Source organism: Corella eumyota, chromosome 2, assembly GCF_963082875.1.
Source record: "Corella eumyota chromosome 2, kaCorEumy4.1, whole genome shotgun sequence".
NCBI lineage: Eukaryota > Metazoa > Chordata > Ascidiacea > Phlebobranchia > Corellidae > Corella > Corella eumyota.
The window spans coordinates 13,253,816-13,276,059 of record NC_137491.1 but is presented as its reverse complement, the minus strand read 5'-3'; the positions used below and the strand labels follow the sequence as shown (position 1 = coordinate 13,276,059).

Sequence of the window (22,244 nt, the reverse complement as noted above, 5' to 3'; positions counted from 1 at the left end):
CACTACACCTAACACCACCATGCTGCAGGTTGTGTTACCCTTGATCACCTGACTTGATCTGCCAAATTCAATATTTTAATCTTGTGACACCGAAGTTGAAAAGCGTTGTGGCACTATCTTTTTTTATTTTGGTTTTTCGCGCATTGATAAAAGCTAAAGTAAGTGAAAGAAAATTATAAATATGCGTGTGTAACTATAACCCTTTTTGACTACTGTATGGCGTACAGTTGCCGTAGACTACCATCAGACCATATTTGCGATATGTTATTATATTTTTTCGCGGAAAATATTTAAAAAAACGACTACAACATTTTGTCAAATTCGCCAAACCGGTTATCCCCCAAAAAATGGTTATCCTCAAAAAACGTTGTTTTTCATTACTTGTCAACCCGATATATATATTTGGTACAATACCTTTATTAGTTTATTTGTGCACAAAATGTAAATACAAAATTGTCGAAATATTTTTTATGAAACTGTTTAAGTACAATTATAGATGTTACAATACATGTAACGAAGTTATTATTCAGAATTGGAAATTTACAAGTAGGGTAAGGTTACCACCGAAAGGGGCTGCAATATTTAAAAAAACAAAAACACGTAAAAATGCAAACATCAAAAAATATTTAATCATCTTAAAAAATAGAAGCTAAAGAAAATCTTTTAACCTTTTTATCTCCAAGAACAGTATCCCCATTAACAATAAAGCCTGATAAATTATCACGTGCGTTTATTTGTCTTAATAAAGCTGAACTTTGATTTACCCCAACTGTTTTTACATATTTTTTATATAGTGTACAATTTGCATTTTTTTAAATCTTGTATTATAAAATTAGATACTATAACTGTTAAGTCCATTTATATGAAAACTGATTTATATTTTCTCATTAATTTTAAATACAATTTCACACTCGGTTGGACACCATTAGCCGCTATTGTGCGCTTCTTTTGGATCGCCTTATCGCCTGGTCATTTCAAGTTTTTCCCTTTTTTCCAGCGTTCTTAGTCACGTGATTTGTGTTTCGCCTTTTTTGTCTTTATTTGTATCGTAACTTGGAATAATTTTGGAATTCTACTTTTAGTACGTCATATATTTAGAATACGATTCGCCCTGTTCTAACATTTCATAAATGGTCTTTAGTTAGTTTTTGTTAAAAGTAATATTGATTTGTAAGTGTTAAGCCAGTATTGTTTTTGTTAATTGTTTTTCTTGTGTACTGAATATTGAATACATTGTAGAGTATTTCAATTGTTGTATCAGTCGAGTTAGACAGTTGCAGTTCTGGGCCCATTATCGGTTTTATTTTTATATTAACAGAGATCAATCTGTGATCAAGGGGCGTATTTTATTCTCCGATCAACCTATTGTTGGTCACGTGGGGTATAGTTAGACAAACCCTACATTTATTTATGAAATTGTATGACATTTGGTCATATCATTGAGTTAGTATAGTTAGTTAGATTTGTAGATTGTTTGACTTAAGATCAAGTTTGGATTTATAAATTAGGATATATAATTTCGAAAGGGTTTTTTGGATTTACATATAAGAATGAATTTGGAACCAAGTACCAGCGGTCAAGCTTCGACATCGAAGCCCGTCGAAGAACCCAGTGTCGATCCGAAGTCTGCCCGAAAAAATGCTTTGGCAAATTTTACTCGAATTGAAAACCAGCTCCTTAAAGAAATCAATGCTCAAAAGGAGGCAAAGCTGGTCACTGGATGCAAAGCAGTTTTCGACACCGCCTACGATAAATGTTTATCGGCGTGCAACGAATTCTTGGCTGTTCAAGCTGAAGTTGAAAAGCCAAAGGCACAGGCCAAAATTGATGAAGTTAAAAGCCGATATGCGACAATGAACGAAAGGTATCAAAGTTTTCTATCCTTGTGTGTAGCCTCTGCTTCACCAACACATGGAGCTCCCTCAGTAATTGGGTCCCGCCATTCTGGATCTGTTAGCTCGCAAAGAAGCAGAGGTAGCGTCGAGGCGCTTAAAGTTCAAGCCGAACAAGTTCAAAAGGAAGCTGAACTAAGTCTTCGTCAGCTTGAAATTCAAAAGCAACAAGAAGAGGAAGAAGCAGAAGAAGAAGTCCGCGAGGCCGAAGCTAGGGCTCGTCGGAAAAAGCGCACTGCGGCCCTTAAAAGCATGGGCGCACAAATTGAGCTTGAAAAGGAAGTAACCAGGGCTCAATCCAAAGTTCTTGAAGCCGAAGCCGATTTAGAGGGTAGCGTTTTTAGGTCTGACGGATTCGTAGAAAGGCCATCAATTTCGCTTCGACAATTCGTTTCACCAGCTGCTTTGGGGATTGATCAAGCCATTAACAGCTTATCACCCAAACGGAGTGACCCGACCCCTATCTTAGTTACCCAAACGGGGCCGGTGTATGATTCCACGCCTATTGTCAAAGAAACCCAGCAAAGTGTGCCCCGTAGCCAATATTTGCCAAGCTACTTAGCGCAAGACGCCACCTTGCCAAGAATTACGATTGACAATTTTAATGGCGACATTTTAGAATATGATTCTTTCATCATGCAGTTTGATGAATTTATAGATTGTAAAATATCGGATGACGGCGCCAAATTGCAGTTTTTGTTGAAGTATTGCACTGGCGAGGCGTTTGAGGCAATTAAAGGTTGCAAAGTTATTCGTAACCGAACAGAGGCTTACAGAGAAGCGAGATCACGACTTGATGAAAAGTTTCGTGCGAGTGATCTTATCATGGAGGCGGCAATGGAAACCATACTTATTGGGCCTCCCATTTCTGAGTCAGATTCCGATGCTTGGAATAAATTGGCAGACAGCATGTACTACTGCAGCTGTACCTTAAATGCGGGAGGCTATGAGTCCGAATTAAACAGCCGTGAGACAATAAGCAAAATCTATCGACGATTGCCCGAACAAGTGCGGCGTGATTTTATAAAAATTTCAAAAGATAGAGAAAGAACCGGTAGGAAAACAACCTTCGATGATTTGTTACAGTTCGTAAGGGAGTTGGCCCGATCATCAAGGCATTACTACCAGCGCATTCATTTTGAGCAATGCGATAAAAAATTTTCCGACATGAAAGGGAGGCGATTTCAATCGAAATCAAATCGGCCTGCCAGCAAGAGCTTTAACGTGAAGGAGAAAAGTTCGGCGCCATTATCATTTGTATGCTGTCCTTTGTGAATGGACACCAGCTGTGGCGTTGCGAAATCTTTAAAATGAAAACGTCGATCGATCGATATAATTTTGTGAAAAATAAAAGGTTGTGTTTCAATTGCTTAAGAGAAGGCCACATGAATAACAATTGTCCGACAACAATGGCCTGCAAAACATGTAGCAAAAAACATCACACTTTGCTTCATTACAACAAACCACAACCGAATGAAAACTTAAACGCACCTACAAATAATGAGAACGCCGAAGAAAGAGCTGTCACCGCCTGCGGTACACAGAAAAGTAAAAATGTGAAACGGTTCAAGGTGCTTCCAGTAAAGGTTTGGGGCAGTGACCCAAACAAAATCGTCCAAACTTATGCATTTTTGGACGACGGTTCCGACACAAGTATGTGTACTAAAACGTTAGCCAATCAATTGGGGCTTAACAAAATCGACCGCCATGTACAGCTATTTATAGCAAATTCACTTACCGAATATGATACCATTGTTGGAGGTATGCATATTCAAGGCATTAATGAAATCGAGTCATTTAATGTAGACGAGCTTATTGTTTTAAACGACCTGGTTGATGTAAGTGAAAGTATACCCACTAAAGATGTAGCAAACCGCTACGCGCATCTTAATGATCTCACGTTTCCGAGACTTAAGAACGCAAAAATTGAATTGCTTCTTGGTAACAATGTACATGAAGCCTTTAGGTTGAAGGAGCAACGTGTGGGTAAACCTGGTCAGCCATTTGGCCTGCATACAGCGCTTGGCTGGACATTATTTGGTTCTGACTACTCTAAAAGGTCAGATAACAATGCACGAAAAATCAATTTTCTACATAGCCTAGATGGCATTGATGCTTCTTGTAGAATATTGGTCAACTCGTTTAATCAAGACTTTAAGGATTTAAACGACGTTCAACGCCATGAGGCCTCAATAGAGGATAAAAGGGCTTTGGGAATAATGAAATCGACCGTTAAAAAGGTTGACGGTCATTACCAAATTGGATTACCGTGGAAGGACGATCTTGCAAGACCGTCGAATAATCGGAAAATGGCTGAACGAAGGCTTCAGTACTTAAAGAAGAAATTGCAAGCTAACCCTGAACTTTTTTCCAGGTATAGGGATAAGGTTACTGAATATGTAAATAGTGGCCATGCCACAATGATTTTAGATGGTGAAATTAGGAATTTAAGTAACTTTAAATATTATATACCTCACCATTTTACAGGGCCTAAATTTCGTATTGTTTTTGATTGTGCTGCTAAACATTTAGGCCTATCTCTTAATGACTATTTGTTACAGGGGCCTGATTTAACTAATAATCTGGTTGGCGTGCTTTTGCGCTTTCGCCAGGAAAAAATCGCTTTAGTTGCAGATATAAAGGGCATGTTTCACCAGGTGTTCGTTGATCCCAATGATCGGGATGCCTTTAGGTTCTTGTGGTGGCCAGAAAACGACCTGTCGCGAACTCCGGTTGATTACCGCATGAACGTTCATATTTTTGGCGCGACGTCATCGCCGAGTTGCGCTGCATTTGCATTACGTAAGACAGCTGACGACAACCTGACTGGTGCGAACGAACAAACCCTGAGTACTGTAAGGCAAAATTTTTATGTTGATGATATGTTAAAATCGTGTAGTAGTGTAAATGAAGCCTTGCATTTGTTACGTGATATTCAACCGCTTCTTAAAAGCGGCGGCTTCCATTTAACTAAGTTTATTAGTAATGACAAAACTATACTTGCTTCTGTTCCTTCTGCAGAGTTGGCATCGTCAACGTTAAATCTTGATTTACATGAGTTGCCAACTGAACGTGCGTTAGGTGTTTATTGGGACACCGCCCTTGATTGTTTTAAGGTGAAGGTAAACGTTAAATTAAAACCTTCCACTAGACGTGGTATTCTTTCTATGGTAAGTCAGGTCTATGACCCATTGGGCTTTGCCCAACCATTCATTTTACCTGCACGTAAATTACTGCAGGAAGCATGCAATTCACAAGTAGGTTGGGACGATCTGTTACCCAACAGTCATATCACTAAATGGAATGCATGGTTACGTAATCTAACCCTTTTGGAGCGTATAAGCGTTCCCAGATGCCTTAAGTCTTCTTTAAGCATGTTAAAAAGTATTCAGCTGCACACGTTTTGTGATGCAAGCAGTATTGGCTATGGAGCCGTTAGTTATCTTCGTATTGTTGATTTGCATGATGTGATTTTATGTTCTTTTGTTATGGGCAAGTCTCGCGTTTCACCTTTGAAACCTGTAAGCACGCCGAGACTTGAGCTTACGGCAGCTGTTATTGCCGTAAAACTAAGCACGCTAATTCAGCAAGAGCTTGAGTATAAGCTGGGCGACATTTTCTACTGGACGGATTCGACGACGGTGCTTCAATACATTCTTAATACATCAACACGATTCCACACTTTCGTTGCCAATAGATTGGAATTTATTCACGGTCTTTCTAAGCCGTGTCAATGGAGACACGTTGACACCAAACGTAACCCGGCTGACATAGCATCTCGAGGTCTTATGCCAGACAAAGTAGATAAGGCCGAAATTTGGTTTAATGGCCCGCAGTTTTTGGGTCAAGTTGTTAATGAATGGCCCGCTCGCCCACAAGTTTTGCCCCCGCTTGCCAACGACGATCCTGAGTTGAAACAAGAACCAGCAAAGTGCAATTTCACAAAAGAAATTAGCAGCACTGGCATTGAGCGCCTTTTTTCTCGCTATTCATCTTTTTTCCGATTACAACGCTGCGTGGCATGGCTTCTTCGTTATAAGCAATACCTGAGGTGGAAGGCTGAAACTCGAAATTTAGCAGCAAGTTCAACTTCGTTTAACACCAATTTTCTTAGTCGTCAGGAGATAGATGCTTCCACTACCGCTATCGTACATGCTGTTCAGCACGACGTTTTTCCCGAGGTTATTAAGTTGCTTTCTAACCATGAGAACTTTCAGTCGCCTGTAGTAATGAGTAAAGGAGAACTTCGCAATTCAAAAGTTCTCAGCTCGTTGCAAAAGTTGTCACCCATTTTGGTCAATAATGTAATCTATGTTGGAGGAAGATTACAAAAGTCTTTGGTTGATAGGAATGCAAAGCATCAAATGATCTTGCCTTCAAACCACCCTGTCACTGCCCTCATTATTTCGTCTCATCACATACGTCAAGGTCATTCCGGAACCTTGCATGTGGTAGCCTCTATCCGGGAAAGTTTTTGGATTTTGCGTGGCCAGGCAGCTGTTCGAAAGGTACTACGAAACTGCAGACAATGTAGACGATGGAACGCGATAATCGGTGAACAAATGATGGCCGCATTACCCTCATCAAGGGTTACTGCCAACAGGCCACCATTCACCTGTGTTGGTGTCGATTATATGGGCCCCATACCTGTCAAGCTGGGACGGAGCCAAGTTAAGCGATATGCTTGTGTTTTTACTTGTATGGCCACCAGAGCAGTCCATATTGAGGTTGCACAGTCGCTTGAAACAAGTGCCTTTATAGATGCATACAGAAGGTTCATTTCAAGAAGGCCAACACCGAAACAAATTTTTAGTGACAACGGCACTAATTTCGTCGGTGCCGAACGTGAATTGCGTATGGGTATAAGGAAATGGAATAAAAAACAAATGCATGATGCTATGTTGCAGAATGAAATAGATTGGAGATTTAATCCCCCTGCTGCAAGCCATCAAGGCGGAGTATGGGAGCGTATAATAAGAACAGTTCGAAAAATTATACGTTCAATCACCGGTGAACGAGTTCTTGACGACTACGGTCTCATGACGTTGCTCACTGAAGTTGAAAGGATCTTGAATAACCGACCTTTAACCCCTATTAGTGATGATCCGCGAGACTTGGAAACGCTTTCTCCAATTATGGTTTTAAAAGGAGCAATCGATATGTCATTGCCCCCTGGAGAATTTATAAAAGCGGATGGTTATAAAAAGTCATGGCGCCTGACCCAACTAGTCGTCGATCAATTCTGGACGCGATGGATAAAAGAATATTTGCCGCTTTTGCAATTGCGACAAAAATGGCTTCGGCCCGTGAGAAATTTTGCTGTTGGTGACGTAGTGTTGATTGTGGATGACACAATTAAAAGAGGATACTGGCCGAAGGGAATTATAGAACAATGTGAAAGTGACTGTAACGGACTTGTACGACGCGTGCGTGTAAAAACCGCCACAACGGTCCTTTGGCGGGATATTAGAAAGCTGTGCCTTCTCGAAGCGCAGCAATGACTTATAACGCGTTTTTCTTTCATTCATTATTGCATGTATCGTTATCATTTCACCTCATGTCACTCGTGTGAACTTTCGTATTTTCTTTCCCTTTGATGTGTACGATTATCGTATATTGTTATAATGTAATATTTTCTTTTTTGACGATTATCTCACGTCATACTGTTTGCTGCATGCTCACAGTGTATATTGGTTTCGTTTTTGATATAATGTACTTTGTTTATTGTGAAATGACTTCGTATATTTTGTTGTGTACTCGGTCATTTGGGGCCGGAATGTTAAGTCCATTTATATGAAAACTGATTTATATTTTCTCATTAATTTTAAATACAATTTCACACTCGGTTGGACACCATTAGCCGCTATTGTGCGCTTCTTTTGGATCGCCTTATCGCCTGGTCATTTCAAGTTTTTCCCTTTTTTCCAGCGTTCTTAGTCACGTGATTTGTGTTTCGCCTTTTTTGTCTTTATTTGTATCGTAACTTGGAATAATTTTGGAATTCTACTTTTAGTACGTCATATATTTAGAATACGATTCGCCCTGTTCTAACATTTCATAAATGGTCTTTAGTTAGTTTTTGTTAAAAGTAATATTGATTTGTAAGTGTTAAGCCAGTATTGTTTTTGTTAATTGTTTTTCTTGTGTACTGAATATTGAATACATTGTAGAGTATTTCAATTGTTGTATCAGTCGAGTTAGACAGTTGCAGTTCTGGGCCCATTATCGGTTTTATTTTTATATTAACAGAGATCAATCTGTGATCAAGGGGCGTATTTTATTCTCCGATCAACCTATTGTTGGTCACGTGGGGTATAGTTAGACAAACCCTACAATAACTTTATTTTTGTAACTACTTTAAAATTATTTTGTAACTAACGTAAAAAATATTTAAACAAAAAAAAACATCAACTATTTAATAAAAACTTCCAATAAAGTTGTTTTCTAATTTTAAAGATTTCTTGTCTTTTATATAGAATTTATAGTAGGTATTATTCTATTATAACTATACAATAAGTAAATTACTTGTAATCTTTTATATTGCAATAAAAAATTTATGTGTTTGTAAAGTATATTTTTAAAAGGTAAACAGCTATTTTTTTAAAAACCTTCAATTTAAAAACGTCAAATACAAAGCAACATTAAAAAAATATTCAATTAAAATTTTAATAAAAACTTGTCAAAAAATAAACAAAAAAATACTTAAATTTAAATTTTGTTAAAAAACAGAACAATTTTATTTTCGCTTCTTATTTATAACTATTTGCATTTGCAAATGTGTTTGGCACGATAAAATAAAAATTGCATAACAACATTTTTGATCGATGCATAAGCGGTATCTTTTTTCAACAACAAAAATGAAAAGATAACTCCTTGCGTCCGGTGGTGTAGCTTAGTTAGAATTTGCTTGTTGGCGACGAAGATCGCCCTTTATAGTTGCTGCAACACAAAATAATTTAACACATTTTTAAAAGTGTGAAAATAGCGTAAGCGCTTTGATCTTGTTTCTAAGTAAAACAAATGTACTTATTTGTCCCAAAAAATATTATTCATTGTGAAACTCTTATTTTGATAAAGTTATTAAAATGGTGTTTATTAATTTTATAAGGTGATCTTTATAGTACAATGAAACTGAATTGTTTTACAAAAATTGAACAATGCAACATTTAAACGCAAAGCACCAAAATAGTTGTTTTAGTCAGTCACTATAGTGAGCTTATTCTATTTTAAGTTAACTTACCTGTTAAAACAGAACCTACAAGTAATGCTACGCATAGAAAAATATTTGCACCAAACACCGAAATCGCTGGAATCAAATTTCCCATAGCTAAAGTGAAGACAATTCCAAATATCTATTTAAAAAAAGCTATATTTACTATAATTCATTGCATTTAATAAGATAAAAGTAAGTTAAATATTAAAAAAACGTATAAAACAATTATTAGCATGTACTAAATTTTACCACTTTAAAAACTTAGATTGAACAAATAACCTGAGCGGACGCATTTAACAAACCCGAAGAGGTTCCTTCTGAAATTGGAAATGTTATTTCGGCTGCAAATTCAAAGCCAATTGGGAGATATCCAGTCATTGTAAAACTAAAGTTAATAACAAAAATATATAAAAAAACAAACAAACTACAATTTAATTTTTTTTTCAAAACGCACAAATCGTGGTTAACGTTACACAAAACTTTAAAATAATATTTTTTAACAAATATTATTCTATTTTTTTAGCAAAATTCACAAATTGTTTGCTTACCCTAGCGCGCCACTTGTAGCATAAACAACCCACAAGTAACCGAGACTTAGAGTGGCAGAATAAATGCCCATAGAAATAAGTGTCATTATATATATAACCACTGTAGTTTTCCTATATATAAAATAAAATGTTATGACAATTAATATTATAAACAAATCGCTTTAATTTGTGACTTCGTTTAACTTTAAAAGAAAACCGTTTGACTTCATAAACGTTATTGTTTAACATAATTTGAAAATATCTACTTAATTGAGTAACATTTAAAAAAAACTAACTTGTAAATTCTTGTTTTGTCCAACCAAATACCACAAGCCACAGAGCCAGCTACACCAGCCACCACCATTGTTAATCCTATTTGGCCCGCATCTACGATAGCATACTGCAGATACATTTATTTTTATATTTATAGTTATTGAAATAAAACTAAATTGCTTATCCAAACAGCTTAGTTTCCTGTACCATTTACGAAGTGTCGATTTTTTTTGTTTATTAACCCTTGTTTTAAACATTTTGTAAAGAACAGCATATTAGAGGGAATTATGTGCCGCAATTGTCTTACTTGAAAAGTTAATAATTTTAAGTCTTGAAAAAATAAAATAATAATCTTAAGTCTTAAAAGAGGACAGCTTTTGCTTAAATATACCAATACAACTATATCTACAATTTTGTAAATAATGACAAAAAAAATAATGACAAATTACCGGGTAATGGTTCAAAATTTCTTGATTCAGCAAAGTTGAAATTGCATAAAACGAACCTGTGTTTATTCCTAAGAAACAAGTAACAAAATTATTAAACAATTAAAACGGGCAGTCAAAATTTTTTTAAATAGTAGTAACGCCTGGGTTTGGTGACCACACCTTAACATACTTAAAATCTTTATGTAAACAATAACATTTATGGCGTGTTTTAAATCATTAAATCAATTTTGTCATTTTTTTCCGTCGCATTATTTTTTATATATATTGTATATAATTCACTGTCATCAATGCACAAAAAAAACAAAATAAAAATAAAATAAAAAAACGTGAACATAAACTTGCCATATGATAAAATCAGCAAAAGAGAGGGAATCGTAAAAAGTAAACGCTTCACTGAATCCAAGTAAGATTCGTTCCCAGATCTTAATTTCTTTAAAAAGGTTGCCTGAGCTTGACTCGGGGGTATATCGGGCTTGTCTTTAAAAACTAAAAAAAACGCAAATTAGAATATAAACAAAAAAATGTTTTATGTAAAGTATTTACTTATTTAGACTTAACTCCAATATGCTATAGGAACACGTGTTTAAGCCATAAAAAAGTAAGTTGTTTTAGTTTACAAATTTTAACGACGTTTGTGCTACGCGAAATTTTAAATAAAAAATTGCGAACAATTTGTGATATATTTGTAAACTATAAGGCCTCCAGTTTAAATACTTACATATAATAACTAACAATGCCAGTGCCGTTGTTATTGCAGCGGTTCCGATAAACATGTATCTAAGGTTGGCAGCAACTATGCTGACGTCATCAACATCCGGGACTATACGAGGTGGAAGTAAAAATCCTATTGCTACTCCAATCTGTAAAGCAGTGTGAGCTATCGTATATATTAATGCAGAATTATAAATCTTATTTGGGTATATAAATTTATTTATGTTCTAAAAAAGAAATATACCTTAATAGCTTTTTTTACCTGATTGCCAAACACAGCGATAGAACAAGCCGTGGACACTTCTCTTGGACCAAACCATGTAGCCGCTAATTTTGATGGCATCCCCAAAATAAATACCTAGTAATACATAAAAAGGTAACCTTTCGCCTAATTTTTTTTTAAATGTACTTAGTTGAACTAGTACAATTACCATTTCATTATACAAATAAAATAAACGAAACTATTTGTAAAATTTCCAATACCTGAGCAATTGAGCAAATAGTTTGGCCTAACATTGTGACAGCAAACAAATTTTGTTCAGCTGATGCAATTTTTACCAATGCTCCAAGTGCGTTCAAGGACGAACCTAATAGTGCTATAATTCGAAGACCTTTGTAGTCCAAAAGCCAGGTGACAGGGAAAATCAATGGCACATATACAATCATGTATACCATAGAAAGCCAATCTGTTGTAGTAATATCAACTTGATAAAATCTAAAAAAAGATTCACATTCGCTAGTACCAATACAGGTAAAACAAACAAAAAGGAATATACTTAATGTGTTACATTTTAAGAAGCTTTTTAACTAAATAAGTGCACAGTGTAACAATACAATATACATACTAATAAAAGATTAATAAATCTACCTTGTTATAATATTACTTATAATGCTATAATGAATCCATTGAAATGCATTTGTAGCTGAGTATAGCGAAAATAAGAGTAATATAAACCATCTTCGTTTGTACAGTTTGGTTTCTTGTTTATCATCCGAAATATTGTAAATCGGATCGTTTTGAGTTTCCTTGTCACTCATTCTTAGGTAGAAAGCAATAATTTAAACAAAATCTGAACGATAAACCGGCATTTAGGTTAATAAATGTTAACAAACACAAAAATAAAGAAAAACATTTATTTTTCCATAGGTTACCGCGCTGATTCGGTTTAGGTAAATAACTTTACAAGATAGTTAATTTATAGCGACAAACTGTAACACCTTAATCGTCTATCCTAAGTTTTATGTACGTCATTTTTATATAAGTACTACTGCGAATTTTTATTGAAGTTATATTTTAGACTTGTCACAAAATGTAAGGTAAAACTACTTTGCAACAATATATATAAAGTAACTAAACTGGTAACTTCATGTTTTTTTTATCATATTTCTAACATGCATAACATTTTTTTATGCAAACAGTATTTAACTATTTTTGGTACAATATGTACTTTACGTTTTTCGTAAGTTATAAATTTGGTACCGCATCAAACACCGTTTCATGCTTCAGTAAATTTGGGTCAATTTTGAATAGGCAAATAAATACTAAACTTTCAATTCACTGAACTACTCAATGATTAAATTCGTTATTCATAACAACAATCTACTATCTTCTTTACAAAATTTTGAATTCATTTTCCTTTTAATTATATGTTTTACTAAATGTGATCCAGTCATGGTAAAATTTAAATTGTGTATTTCTATAGGCTAATGCGTTAACTAATATGGCATATGTTGTCTAGATGTAATTCGTCAAACGCTCTGGCTTTCAGCATTAAATGAACAAAAAATAGCTCCTCTAACGCGAAACAGAAAAAACTATATAATAAGCTTTATACTAGATACCAAAAAAGCAAGATCAAAAGTCTAATCATTTTCTGCTGTGCTAGGTAAAACATAAAGCCTGCTTCTCTTAGCCACAGCTTAACTCCCAAACCGTGTACTTGAAATAAACCGCAAATACATAACAAGTTATAGGCTTTGATAACTTAGTTATAGCTAGTTTGCTCTGTTGATTCAGTGGGCACACTATAATAGCAGTGCATGCCAAGTAAACAATACACACAAAAGCAGCATGCAGCTATTTAAATAAAAAATAACAGATTTACTATCTCAAGGCACTTACCATTTGTATTGTCTCAGTTAATTTCAATCTCATAAAACTGTAGTGCAACTTTTATTAATCATAACCAACATAAGAGTTAAAACTTTTAATTACAAGGAGAAGGTTTTTCTAACCTTAAACCAGGGGTAGTACCATAATCAGTCTATGTTTATAGTTTAAAATTGCCAAAAAAGCATTTAGCCAAAAATTTTCTAAAACGGCATTTTACTTAAATTCAGGCCAAACTATTTTTGTTAAATAAAAATGTATTTTACAGGTAAGAGTTGAAGTGAACTGGTGTTGATAGAAAATGAATCCTTGTTTGTATAATAGCATTTTTTAATTATACGAAAATAATCCGTATACTAAACTATATGTATGCGTGTATGATGCAATGTAGTTAATGTAAGAATGTCGCATAACAACTTTCTTGTGTACATAACTAAAATTTTTATACGTAAAATTAAAATACATTTTATATGTATAAGAACTTCTCGTGAATTTATTATTGCCTAGGCCCTAAGCTTTTATAACTGTGCAGTTTTTTTCTCTGACTGCCTTTTTTTCACAACCTTTAAAAAAGGTTATTTTTAAATTTAACCTGTTCACTCACATGCTGCAGCGTTTTATGGTTTTCACCGTAGGCTACATTCTTTAATTTTTTAACAATCACTTAGCAGTTTTAAAATTGTATTATTATAACCACCATAAAGTCAACAACTATGTAAACCACTGCGGTTCTAATCATACCAAGTTAATAAGTGACAAAATGCTATGTTACACAATAATAAGCATACCCACGCTGGTTTTTAATTTTGGCTTGTTTGCAATTTTTTACACTAGTAAAGTTACACAACGAAGACTTTTTTGATACCTATTACTTATAGGAGCATTTTAGTAGATGTTTAAAGACTAAAAAGATCTGTTAGTACTTTTTATGATTGTACATCTTAAACGCACAAACAAGTTTATAAAATGGTATTTTTATTAAACAAATATAAAAACATAGATTAAGTAATAATAAATTAACTATTTTTGCTTCCTTTGCCTGGTTTTAAACCAATAACCTTGTACTTGGCGTCATCTTTTACGTTGTAATTTCGAATTTTCGGTTTTTTTGATTTTGTCTTATATTTGTTTGCTTGCGTTTTAAGCGGCCTTGCTTTTAATACAGTTTGTGGAAAATGTGATGAAGCAACATCAGACGACGCAGCCAAATGAACTGGTGCAACCACAAAGTTTTCATTCACTAATAACATAGAATAAAGTAATTTTATTTTGAAATAATACAAAATAGTAAAAAAATCGACAAAATATGATTAAAATTTGATTTACGTTTTTATTAATTGGATTTTTAAAAATTATGGTAAATATATAAAACCTTTGGATTTAAGGGGTCTATTTAGCACGTGTTTAACCCATCTACTCAATTTTATAGTTTAACACAACCCAATTGTGGTAACCCAAAAAATAAGTACAGTAGATTCTAAACGCCTAAATTTCGAATAAGTTTAAAATTTAAAACTTTAAAAACTAAATAAAATATCACTTAATAACTTTAAAATATCAAACCTAATTATTGAATGTAGGTAAAATGTCAATTTATTAACTTTTTTTTTATTACCGTTGACGTCACTACCGATGGAAGGACTTGATGAAGCTTGGTCCAAAATCTTCCAGACTTTGCTCATCGACTCTATCGATGACATCATATTGACGGGCACTTGAGAGTTTGGTTGTGGAGTGCTGCTTACAGGGATTTCTAGAAATATTTAAAAAAAAATATTTATCAATCTCAAAAGTTAAATTTTTAAATAATTTGTTTTAAAGTGTAATAAAAACTTAATTTCAATTACATTTAGAAACATGTTTAAAATTATACAAAAGTATTTAAATGTAATAAAAACTAATGGTGGCTAAAATAAGTTACCCCTGGAAAAAGGTTCATGATCGATATTTGAATATTCAGATGAAGATTGCTGCAGTTGTTGGGAAAGTTTTGACAAAGGTCGTCGCTGAGCAAATGCCAATTGTTGTCTGTTAAAAATATTTTATTAATTTTGTTTAAGTAAAAATCTTTTTTGTTTGTGAATTTTACTGCTAGAACAACAATTTACACAGAAATTAAACAACTTGTTTAAATCATTTTTGTTTTAGATTTGTGCTTCAAAATACAGTAATATTTTATACTACCATTTAGGATAAATAAAGTATTAGTTTTTTTTTATCAAATAAGCAAGTCACAATGCCTTACAATATAGTAAAATAAAACACAAAAATTTGCAATGTGTCATTGTGTAAATTAAGGATAAGTTGTAATTAAAAGAAATTCAGTTTTTACCTGGTTAACTGATATTGCAATTTTTCTACTTGGCCTAATCTTCCCACTTTTTCAGTTTCATTTATTTCCAGTTTTACAGGGCCTTTAAAATATTATTTATTTTTTTATGAAGCTTGTAATCAAATTTTGACAACAATTTTTTATCTTTAACTAACAATTAAAAAAATCTTGTTTAATTTTACAAATATAAAAACGACATACTTTCATCAAGATTGTCTTCTTTTTCTTCAGAATGTTCTTTTTTCTGGATTTCCTCCTCTTCTCTTTTTTTCTTTTTTAACAACTCTGCTCTTATTTTGTTGCAACTCTCAAGTAACTTTCTCTTCTCTGTTGTCATAGCAACAATTTGTTGGTGGGCTTGATGCAGCTTGTTTTCTAACATTTTAATATCTACTTGTTCTGTTAAAGTAAAATATGTCAATCTTATTTTTTATAACTATTTTAGTAACAAGGTAAATAAAAAAATGTCATTTTAATCAATTTAATGCTTTTACAAATGAATATAGTACACTACAGCGTTATTTCAATGTTAAATTGTTGCAAATATCTTAACTTGATTCATTTTAATATTTGTGGTGCCACATAGTGGATATTTGAAAAATTAAAATAACCAAATTAAAAAATTTCGAATTACTTGAAACTTTAGAAGAGTTGTCACCCTGTGTCATTACAATGTGTTGTTTTGAAAGTGCAAGTTTTTTTCGCAGTAAAGTGATTTCATCTTGCAGCTCTTGCATTACTTTTGCCTTTCAAACAGAGAAATAATAAAGTATTGGATCTAACTTTTACCATTTTTCTTTTAAGTTTATGTAAACGGTTATTAACTAACTATCAAAAATATTATGGTTGTAAAACAAATTTTCTTTTTTGTTGCCACACAGATTAATTAACTTACGACAAACAGTTTTAAGTTTATATAAATATAAAATTAAACCATTTAAGTGTAGTTAGTTTATTTAGATTTTATTAAACTCAATAAAGTGAAACAAACTTACCTGTACTGGGTTGGATATCCATGGAGTATTTTTTGCCATGCCAATTGTCATCTGAGATAACTGGCCACCTAGCTCCATTGCTCTCATGTTGTTCTGTATCCCTCCGCGATAATATTCATCCGCTTCTTGACGGGTTTCATTTAGTTTAAGAGTTAATGTTGAAATTTGTTCCCTAAAAATTTACACCAAAAAATTTTTTGTTTGATTGAAAAAAAAAAAGTTTAATTATAGAAGAAAAAATTTGTACTGTCTAGTTTGTAAACCCAATTAATTAATTGACTTAAAAAAATTTAATACTTAATTAAAGCAAAAATTTTTTAGCAAAATATTTACTTCAATCTTGACATTTCTTGATCATTTTTATGCTTGTTTGCAGTAGTTTTAAATTCAAGTTGTTGAATTTGGTTGGTGAGAGTTTTATTTTCGGATAGGTATTGTTGAGCAATAACTTGTTGATGATCCAGGTTAGTTTGTGTTTTATGTAATTGGGCTCGCATATTTGTTTTTTCACATTCTAGAGATGCTAAAAAACAAATTTTATCTTATTTCAGAATTAACAAAAAAATTAAATTAAAAAATATTGCTAGCAGTAAAACATATGCATTTATTGTACTTTTAATATTAAGTATATATTTTTGTTTTCCTAATTTCGAATAATAAAAAAATAACATTATGTTGTTTCCTTAAAATAAGTGACGTCCAACCTATAGTTTTATTTAAGGTGTTGACATGATTTTGAATAGTTGGATGGTTAAAGGAAATATTTGAAAGTAAAGGAGGGTTTTCTTTTGGTGCAATTTGGTCTGCAACTGAAAAATGTTAAAATCTTTAATTAAATTAAACAAATAAATAGAAATTAATTTTATTAGCTTTTAAAACTATTTTTTAAAATTACCAATGTGTTTTTTATCATTTTGTATTATTCTTCTATTTTCCTTTTTTAATTCTAAAATTTCTTTTTCGAGTGAATTAATGTAGGCATTGTTACCATTAGGATTTGTGACATTATCAACAACCTAAATAGGTAAACACTTTACAATTTTTTAATTTAATTTTTTTTTTTAAATTTACAGTTTAAATACTTATTAAACCAATATTTTTGTAAGTAGTTATGGACATAAAGATTAAATGTATTACCTCATTTTCTTGCATGTTAGGATCTTGTTTTTGAACCAATATTTCCATATCTAAAGTCATTTGTCTAATAACATCTTTTAACTGCTTATTTTTCTCCTGAAGCTCCTAAATATGTTATTTTGACTCTTATTTGTGTGGATATCAAAAATCTCCAATGTATAAAAATGTTAATACAAATTTAGAATAATTAACTAAAAAACAATAACATATCAGCAAACCTGTAATTGTAGGACAGAACATACAACAGAATTGTTATTTTTTTCAGTTTGATTATTGAATTTTAGATCAAATTCTGAAATTAAATCATGTTGTCGTAATATATCAAAAGCTACTTCACAATCTAATGACATTGATTTAAGTGTGGATTTTAATTGGTCAAGCTCAATTTTAAGTTGATTGGCTTCAGCAATTTTATTATCTTTGATATTTAAGAGGTTGCTCGTAAAATTTTCCGACTAAAATAAATTTTGAATTAAGAATTTTTAATTTTTTTAAACCAATTGACTTTAAAATAGGTAAAAATTTGTTGTCTTAATTTTTTATTTCTTTTAACTTTTAAATTCTTTTTTCAAAATCAGATATTGAATCTACAACTAATTGTATAACAACAAAAAGCTGTGCCCAAAACATTGTGGTGTGTCACAGAATAAATTAAATTAGATATTTATTCACCTTGGAGTACAACTTTGCCTCATTTTCCTCTAGTTTTTTTTTCCAATCGATTCTCAACTGAAGTTTAGACTGTTGGACTAACCTTTCTCGTTCCATTGACTTTGATAATTCTTCCTTGTATCTAGATTTTTTTAAATGTTAATGTGTTAATCAAAAAGTTTTTATTTAAAATAATTCTTTTTATTTAAATTGAACAAAAAAATATATAAAACATACAGTTTTTTTCGGACCAAATATATTATGTAGGGCAACATATTAAGATATAACCTATCTTTTTAAAGGTTGCGGTTTAATAAACAGAACAAAAACATAAAATGTGATACTTTTAAATAAAAAATAAATTAATTTAATTTACTTTTCTACATCATCCCTTAGTTGTTTAATTTCTTGTCTTAGTAGTTCTTCCCGTTTTTTTATTGTAATTATTTCAACATCGGTTGCAACATTTGATTTACTTTGTTCACTAACTGTAATGGCCAGCCTTAAAAAAATTATGCATTCAAATTGCTTATATATTACAATACTCGAGTAGCAAATAGAGAAATTACATATAGCTAATAAAAACATGCTTTTTCACCTAAATAAATAAAACTTATTAGATTATGTGATGCTTCTTACTTATGTTTTAAGTTATTGATTTCCTGTTCTTTTTGTGAAAGTTGAACTTCCATTTTTTTCTTTTGATCGTTGGCATCCCATAATGCTCTTTTTGTTTCAAGATGACTGTTTTCTAATTGAGTTGTCAATTTTCTACAAAGAACATTTTATTTTCTTGTTTTAACAGAAAATTTAAAAAGCACGTTTATTTTAATTAAAGTTTTGTTTAAAATATAAACAGTTAAAATTAACAGTAGTGAAGACTTACCTTAACATCAAAATAAAATCTAGACTGTATTTTGTAACAAAGTTTAAGTATGTTTAAAATTAAATTACCCTTAACTATTTTGATTATTTATTAAATTAATTTTAAAAGGAGTTTACTTTATACCTAATATGATTTTCAAAATTTTTTTCTCTGTCTAAATTAGATTGTTTGGCGGCCATCAAATTAGCTTGCTTGCTTCTTATGTCTTTATCCAACTGTTTTCTTCTTTCTTCATACTCGTTTTCAACTTTTCCGGAAATTATTTTAAAGTGTTCAACCTAAAAAAAGTTTAAAAATTAACTGTTAAAAGATACATAGATAGGAGGGTTTACACATTTTTACACAATTATAAAAAGTATCATAGCTTTTATAGTTGTTTTATCAAAAAAAATCAGTAGAGCACATAAGCAACAAAACATATTGTTTATTTACCTAACATGAAAGTTAAGACACCAAATGATTTATTAAAAAGTTATAAACAACATTTAATTTTAAAAAATTAACTTTTACTTGAATATATATTTATATATTTATGGTAAAAGTTATTATAATTAACTTATAACTTGAAAATCTTTAAATAAATATTTTTTCTACCTCTTTTTCTAACTCTAAAATCCTGTTATTTTTAATTGATGAAACATCATTGACATCCCACTCAGCTTGCTGTAATTTACTCCTCATCTCCTCATTTTTAGTGTTTGTTTCTTCTATTGTTTCTGATTGCTGGTTGCATTTTTGCAAAATAAGGCCTTGCTCTTTAACAAGGATTTTGTTCTGAAAATCAATTAAAAAAGTGTAAATTAAGATGTTGCAAACTCATATAGTTATTTAATAAAAAATGTATTAAATGTATTTTGAATTTAATTAAAAGCTATATACAGTTCAAGGGGCCAATCACCAAAACTAATTCGACTGTAATTTAATTAGAAATAAGAGTTTTAAATAAATTTTATTTCACACAAAGATTAAGTTAAAAATGTTTATTTACTTTTATTTGTAAGTTTAAACACTTTGTTTTTAATTCTTGCATCAAGTCTTGTTTCTCGTGATCATGTGACTTCATTAAATCTTCAAACTCATGAACCAGCCCGACCTTCTGTGATTCGATCTCAGATTCCAATTGGTTTATTTTTAGCTCAAAATTACCTTTGATCCTACGAAGCTCTTTAATTAATTCTTCAGTTTCGTTGTTCTACAAGAACAAAAAAATTTAACGGAACTATATACCTTTATAAATATATATCTCTACAAAACAGTTTTAAATTGTTTTTTTAAACAAAGAAATTTTAATGTTATTTTGCAAATTAAATTGAGAAAATCCACCTTGGATGTTCTAAAAATTTCCATTTGTGTTTGTTGGTCCAAAAGTCTTTGTTTGTAGTAACATTCCAGTTCATGTTTGCCATTATTTTCCTGCTTAAACTTTTCCTTTAAGCTTTCTATGTTAATTCGAAGATCGCTTGTTTCAGCCAAAAAAGCACTTTCTGCCATCTGTTTATATAAAGTTTAATTTTATTATATTTAAATTAACATAAATCATAAAGAAAAGCAAAATAACAATTATTAAAATTGGACAAAAATAGTTTTTACTTTTAATTTTCGATTTGTTTCTTCCAGTTGAGCTAGTTCTAAATCTCGTTCTTGCAAAAGCTAAAACACAATTAGTTTAATGAAAAATGAATATGTCAATTAAAATTTGTGCTAGAACAAAAAATATCCGGCATTTTTTTACCATTGTATAAAAAAAATTACCCTTAAGTTAAATTTAAAATCATCCTTTAATTTAACCAAATTATTGTTTAATTGACAATGCTCAATTGTTTTCAATTGCAATGCATCTTGAAGGGATTTAATTTGCAAATTTGATACTGATTTCCACTCTTGTTCTTTTTGTGCAGCTAGTACGCCAATATTATTTAAATCCATTGTAAAAACTCGTTTAGTAAATACAACACTGTAAGTAAATTTAATTTAAAAAATACTTGTATTTATTTATATGCAGTAACTTCACTCTGGTGATTTTAGTTACACCTTTTCTAATTTTGCTAACTATGTTTTTTTATTTTTTTTTAACTCGGCAAGTGTTTCTACTATAGCCATAGGTTGGCACAGTTAACCGAAAAAATATCCTTGTTAAATAGTTATTCATTATACAACGGTCAAACGGTACAAAATAAACACTAACTTTGTTACCGTTGATTAGTTAAGTTTAACAGAATGTAACAAAAGTTATCAATAACAGTTAATGTTAAAATTTAACTATAGCAAACAATATACCAGCCCAATTTTACAAAAATATATGTTATATCTTAGCTAATTTTTAACTAAACGAACTGATAAAAGTCAGTTAAAACGAAGTTTGTAAAGTTGACATAATGACCAAATAACGAACTGATAGAATGCCAGTTGGCATTTACATACTTCATTTAGAAAATAACACTGGTTAAACCACACAAACAGACAATGACAGAATGACAAACGGCAATACTGAAAATATATATAAACCTAGGCTATCTTTGCATGATTTGCTTGTAAAAAATTAAACTAATGAACTTATGTTAACGAAAACACAATTTAACGAAGGTGAACAGTTAACAGGTTCAACAATGATTTTTAAACATGACATTTAAACATAAATTTTAATGCAAAATTTAACTTAGGTAATTAACGATCAACGGTTTGGTGGCTATCCATGTATATAACTTTTAACTTAGAAACTAGGCATTATATTTTCTAATATTGGCATTATTTTGTTTGTAGCTGTTTTTTTTTTATTTGTAGCTATTGGCAAATTATTTATCCCCAAAACACGGTATACAGGCATTTAAGTGAAAACTATATTACCGAATAAACATACATATATCTGAAAACACCCGTTTAGCTACAATAAAATATTCTCATTAACTATTCTAAAGCAGGCATTTTTTTAAAATGCCTTAAATTTTTTAAAACAAATTAACTTAGATTACGGTAAATTTTTTACGACGGTTTCCACCAACAATACAGGTTATCATTTTACGAAATAAATATATTCCGGATACCCAAAGGTGGGCACAGTTAACCCAGAA

General features: G+C 31.6%; 3 protein-coding genes across 3 annotated transcripts; 1 reads left to right on the top strand and 2 right to left on the bottom strand.

Moving 5' to 3' along the window:
• Positions 1-3,202: 3,202 nt before the first annotated feature.
• Positions 3,203-7,393, top strand: LOC145742452 (uncharacterized). The gene has a single exon (XM_082560229.1). The coding sequence runs from the start codon at positions 3,203-3,205 to the stop codon at positions 7,391-7,393; it is 4,191 nt and encodes a 1,396-aa protein (XP_082416355.1).
• Positions 7,394-8,654: 1,261 nt separating this feature from the next.
• Positions 8,655-12,124, bottom strand: LOC145742087 (choline/ethanolamine transporter flvcr2a-like). The gene is made up of 11 exons (XM_082559839.1): positions 11,934-12,124; positions 11,549-11,780; positions 11,328-11,423; positions 11,073-11,214; positions 10,697-10,840; positions 10,355-10,422; positions 9,929-10,032; positions 9,654-9,764; positions 9,385-9,490; positions 9,133-9,244; positions 8,655-8,831 (listed from the first exon to the last, which is right to left on the bottom strand). Exons 1-11 carry the CDS (start codon positions 12,101-12,103, stop codon positions 8,785-8,787), a joined length of 1,332 nt encoding a protein of 443 aa, XP_082415965.1. The 5' UTR covers positions 12,104-12,124; the 3' UTR covers positions 8,655-8,784.
• A 2,028-nt stretch (positions 12,125-14,152) lies between these two features.
• Positions 14,153-21,776, bottom strand: LOC145741674 (coiled-coil domain-containing protein 57-like). The gene is made up of 21 exons (XM_082559299.1): positions 20,929-21,776; positions 20,767-20,826; positions 20,500-20,667; positions 20,165-20,368; positions 19,771-19,950; positions 19,300-19,454; positions 18,930-19,061; positions 18,667-18,792; positions 18,312-18,432; positions 17,858-18,094; positions 17,640-17,744; positions 17,398-17,518; positions 17,207-17,311; positions 16,836-17,025; positions 16,503-16,674; positions 16,142-16,253; positions 15,709-15,906; positions 15,508-15,589; positions 15,097-15,203; positions 14,791-14,928; positions 14,153-14,415 (listed from the first exon to the last, which is right to left on the bottom strand). The coding sequence occupies exons 1-21, from the start codon at positions 21,100-21,102 to the stop codon at positions 14,192-14,194; spliced, it is 3,111 nt and encodes a 1,036-aa protein (XP_082415425.1). The 5' UTR covers positions 21,103-21,776; the 3' UTR covers positions 14,153-14,191.
• Positions 21,777-22,244: the final 468 nt, after the last annotated feature.

Coding starts and splice junctions, on each gene's coding strand:
- LOC145742452 (XM_082560229.1), top strand. CDS start 3,203: ATGAAAACGTCGATCGATCGATATAATTTTGTGAAAAATAAAAGGTTG.
- LOC145742087 (XM_082559839.1), bottom strand. CDS start 12,103: ATGAGTGACAAGGAAACTCAAAACGATCCGATTTACAATATTTCGGAT. Junction 10,423..10,696: donor TTTGCTGATTTTATCATATG/GCAAGTTTATGT, acceptor CTTGTTTCTTAG/GAATAAACACAGGTTCGTTT. Junction 8,832..9,132: donor TGTAGGTTCTGTTTTAACAG/GTAAGTTAACTT, acceptor TTTGTGTTGCAG/CAACTATAAAGGGCGATCTT.
- LOC145741674 (XM_082559299.1), bottom strand. CDS start 21,102: ATGGATTTAAATAATATTGGCGTACTAGCTGCACAAAAAGAACAAGAG. Junction 19,455..19,770: donor TTTTAGAGTTAGAAAAAGAG/GTAGAAAAAATA, acceptor AACTTTTTTTAG/GTTGAACACTTTAAAATAAT. Junction 16,675..16,835: donor CAAGAAATGTCAAGATTGAA/GTAAATATTTTG, acceptor GTAAATTTTTAG/GGAACAAATTTCAACATTAA.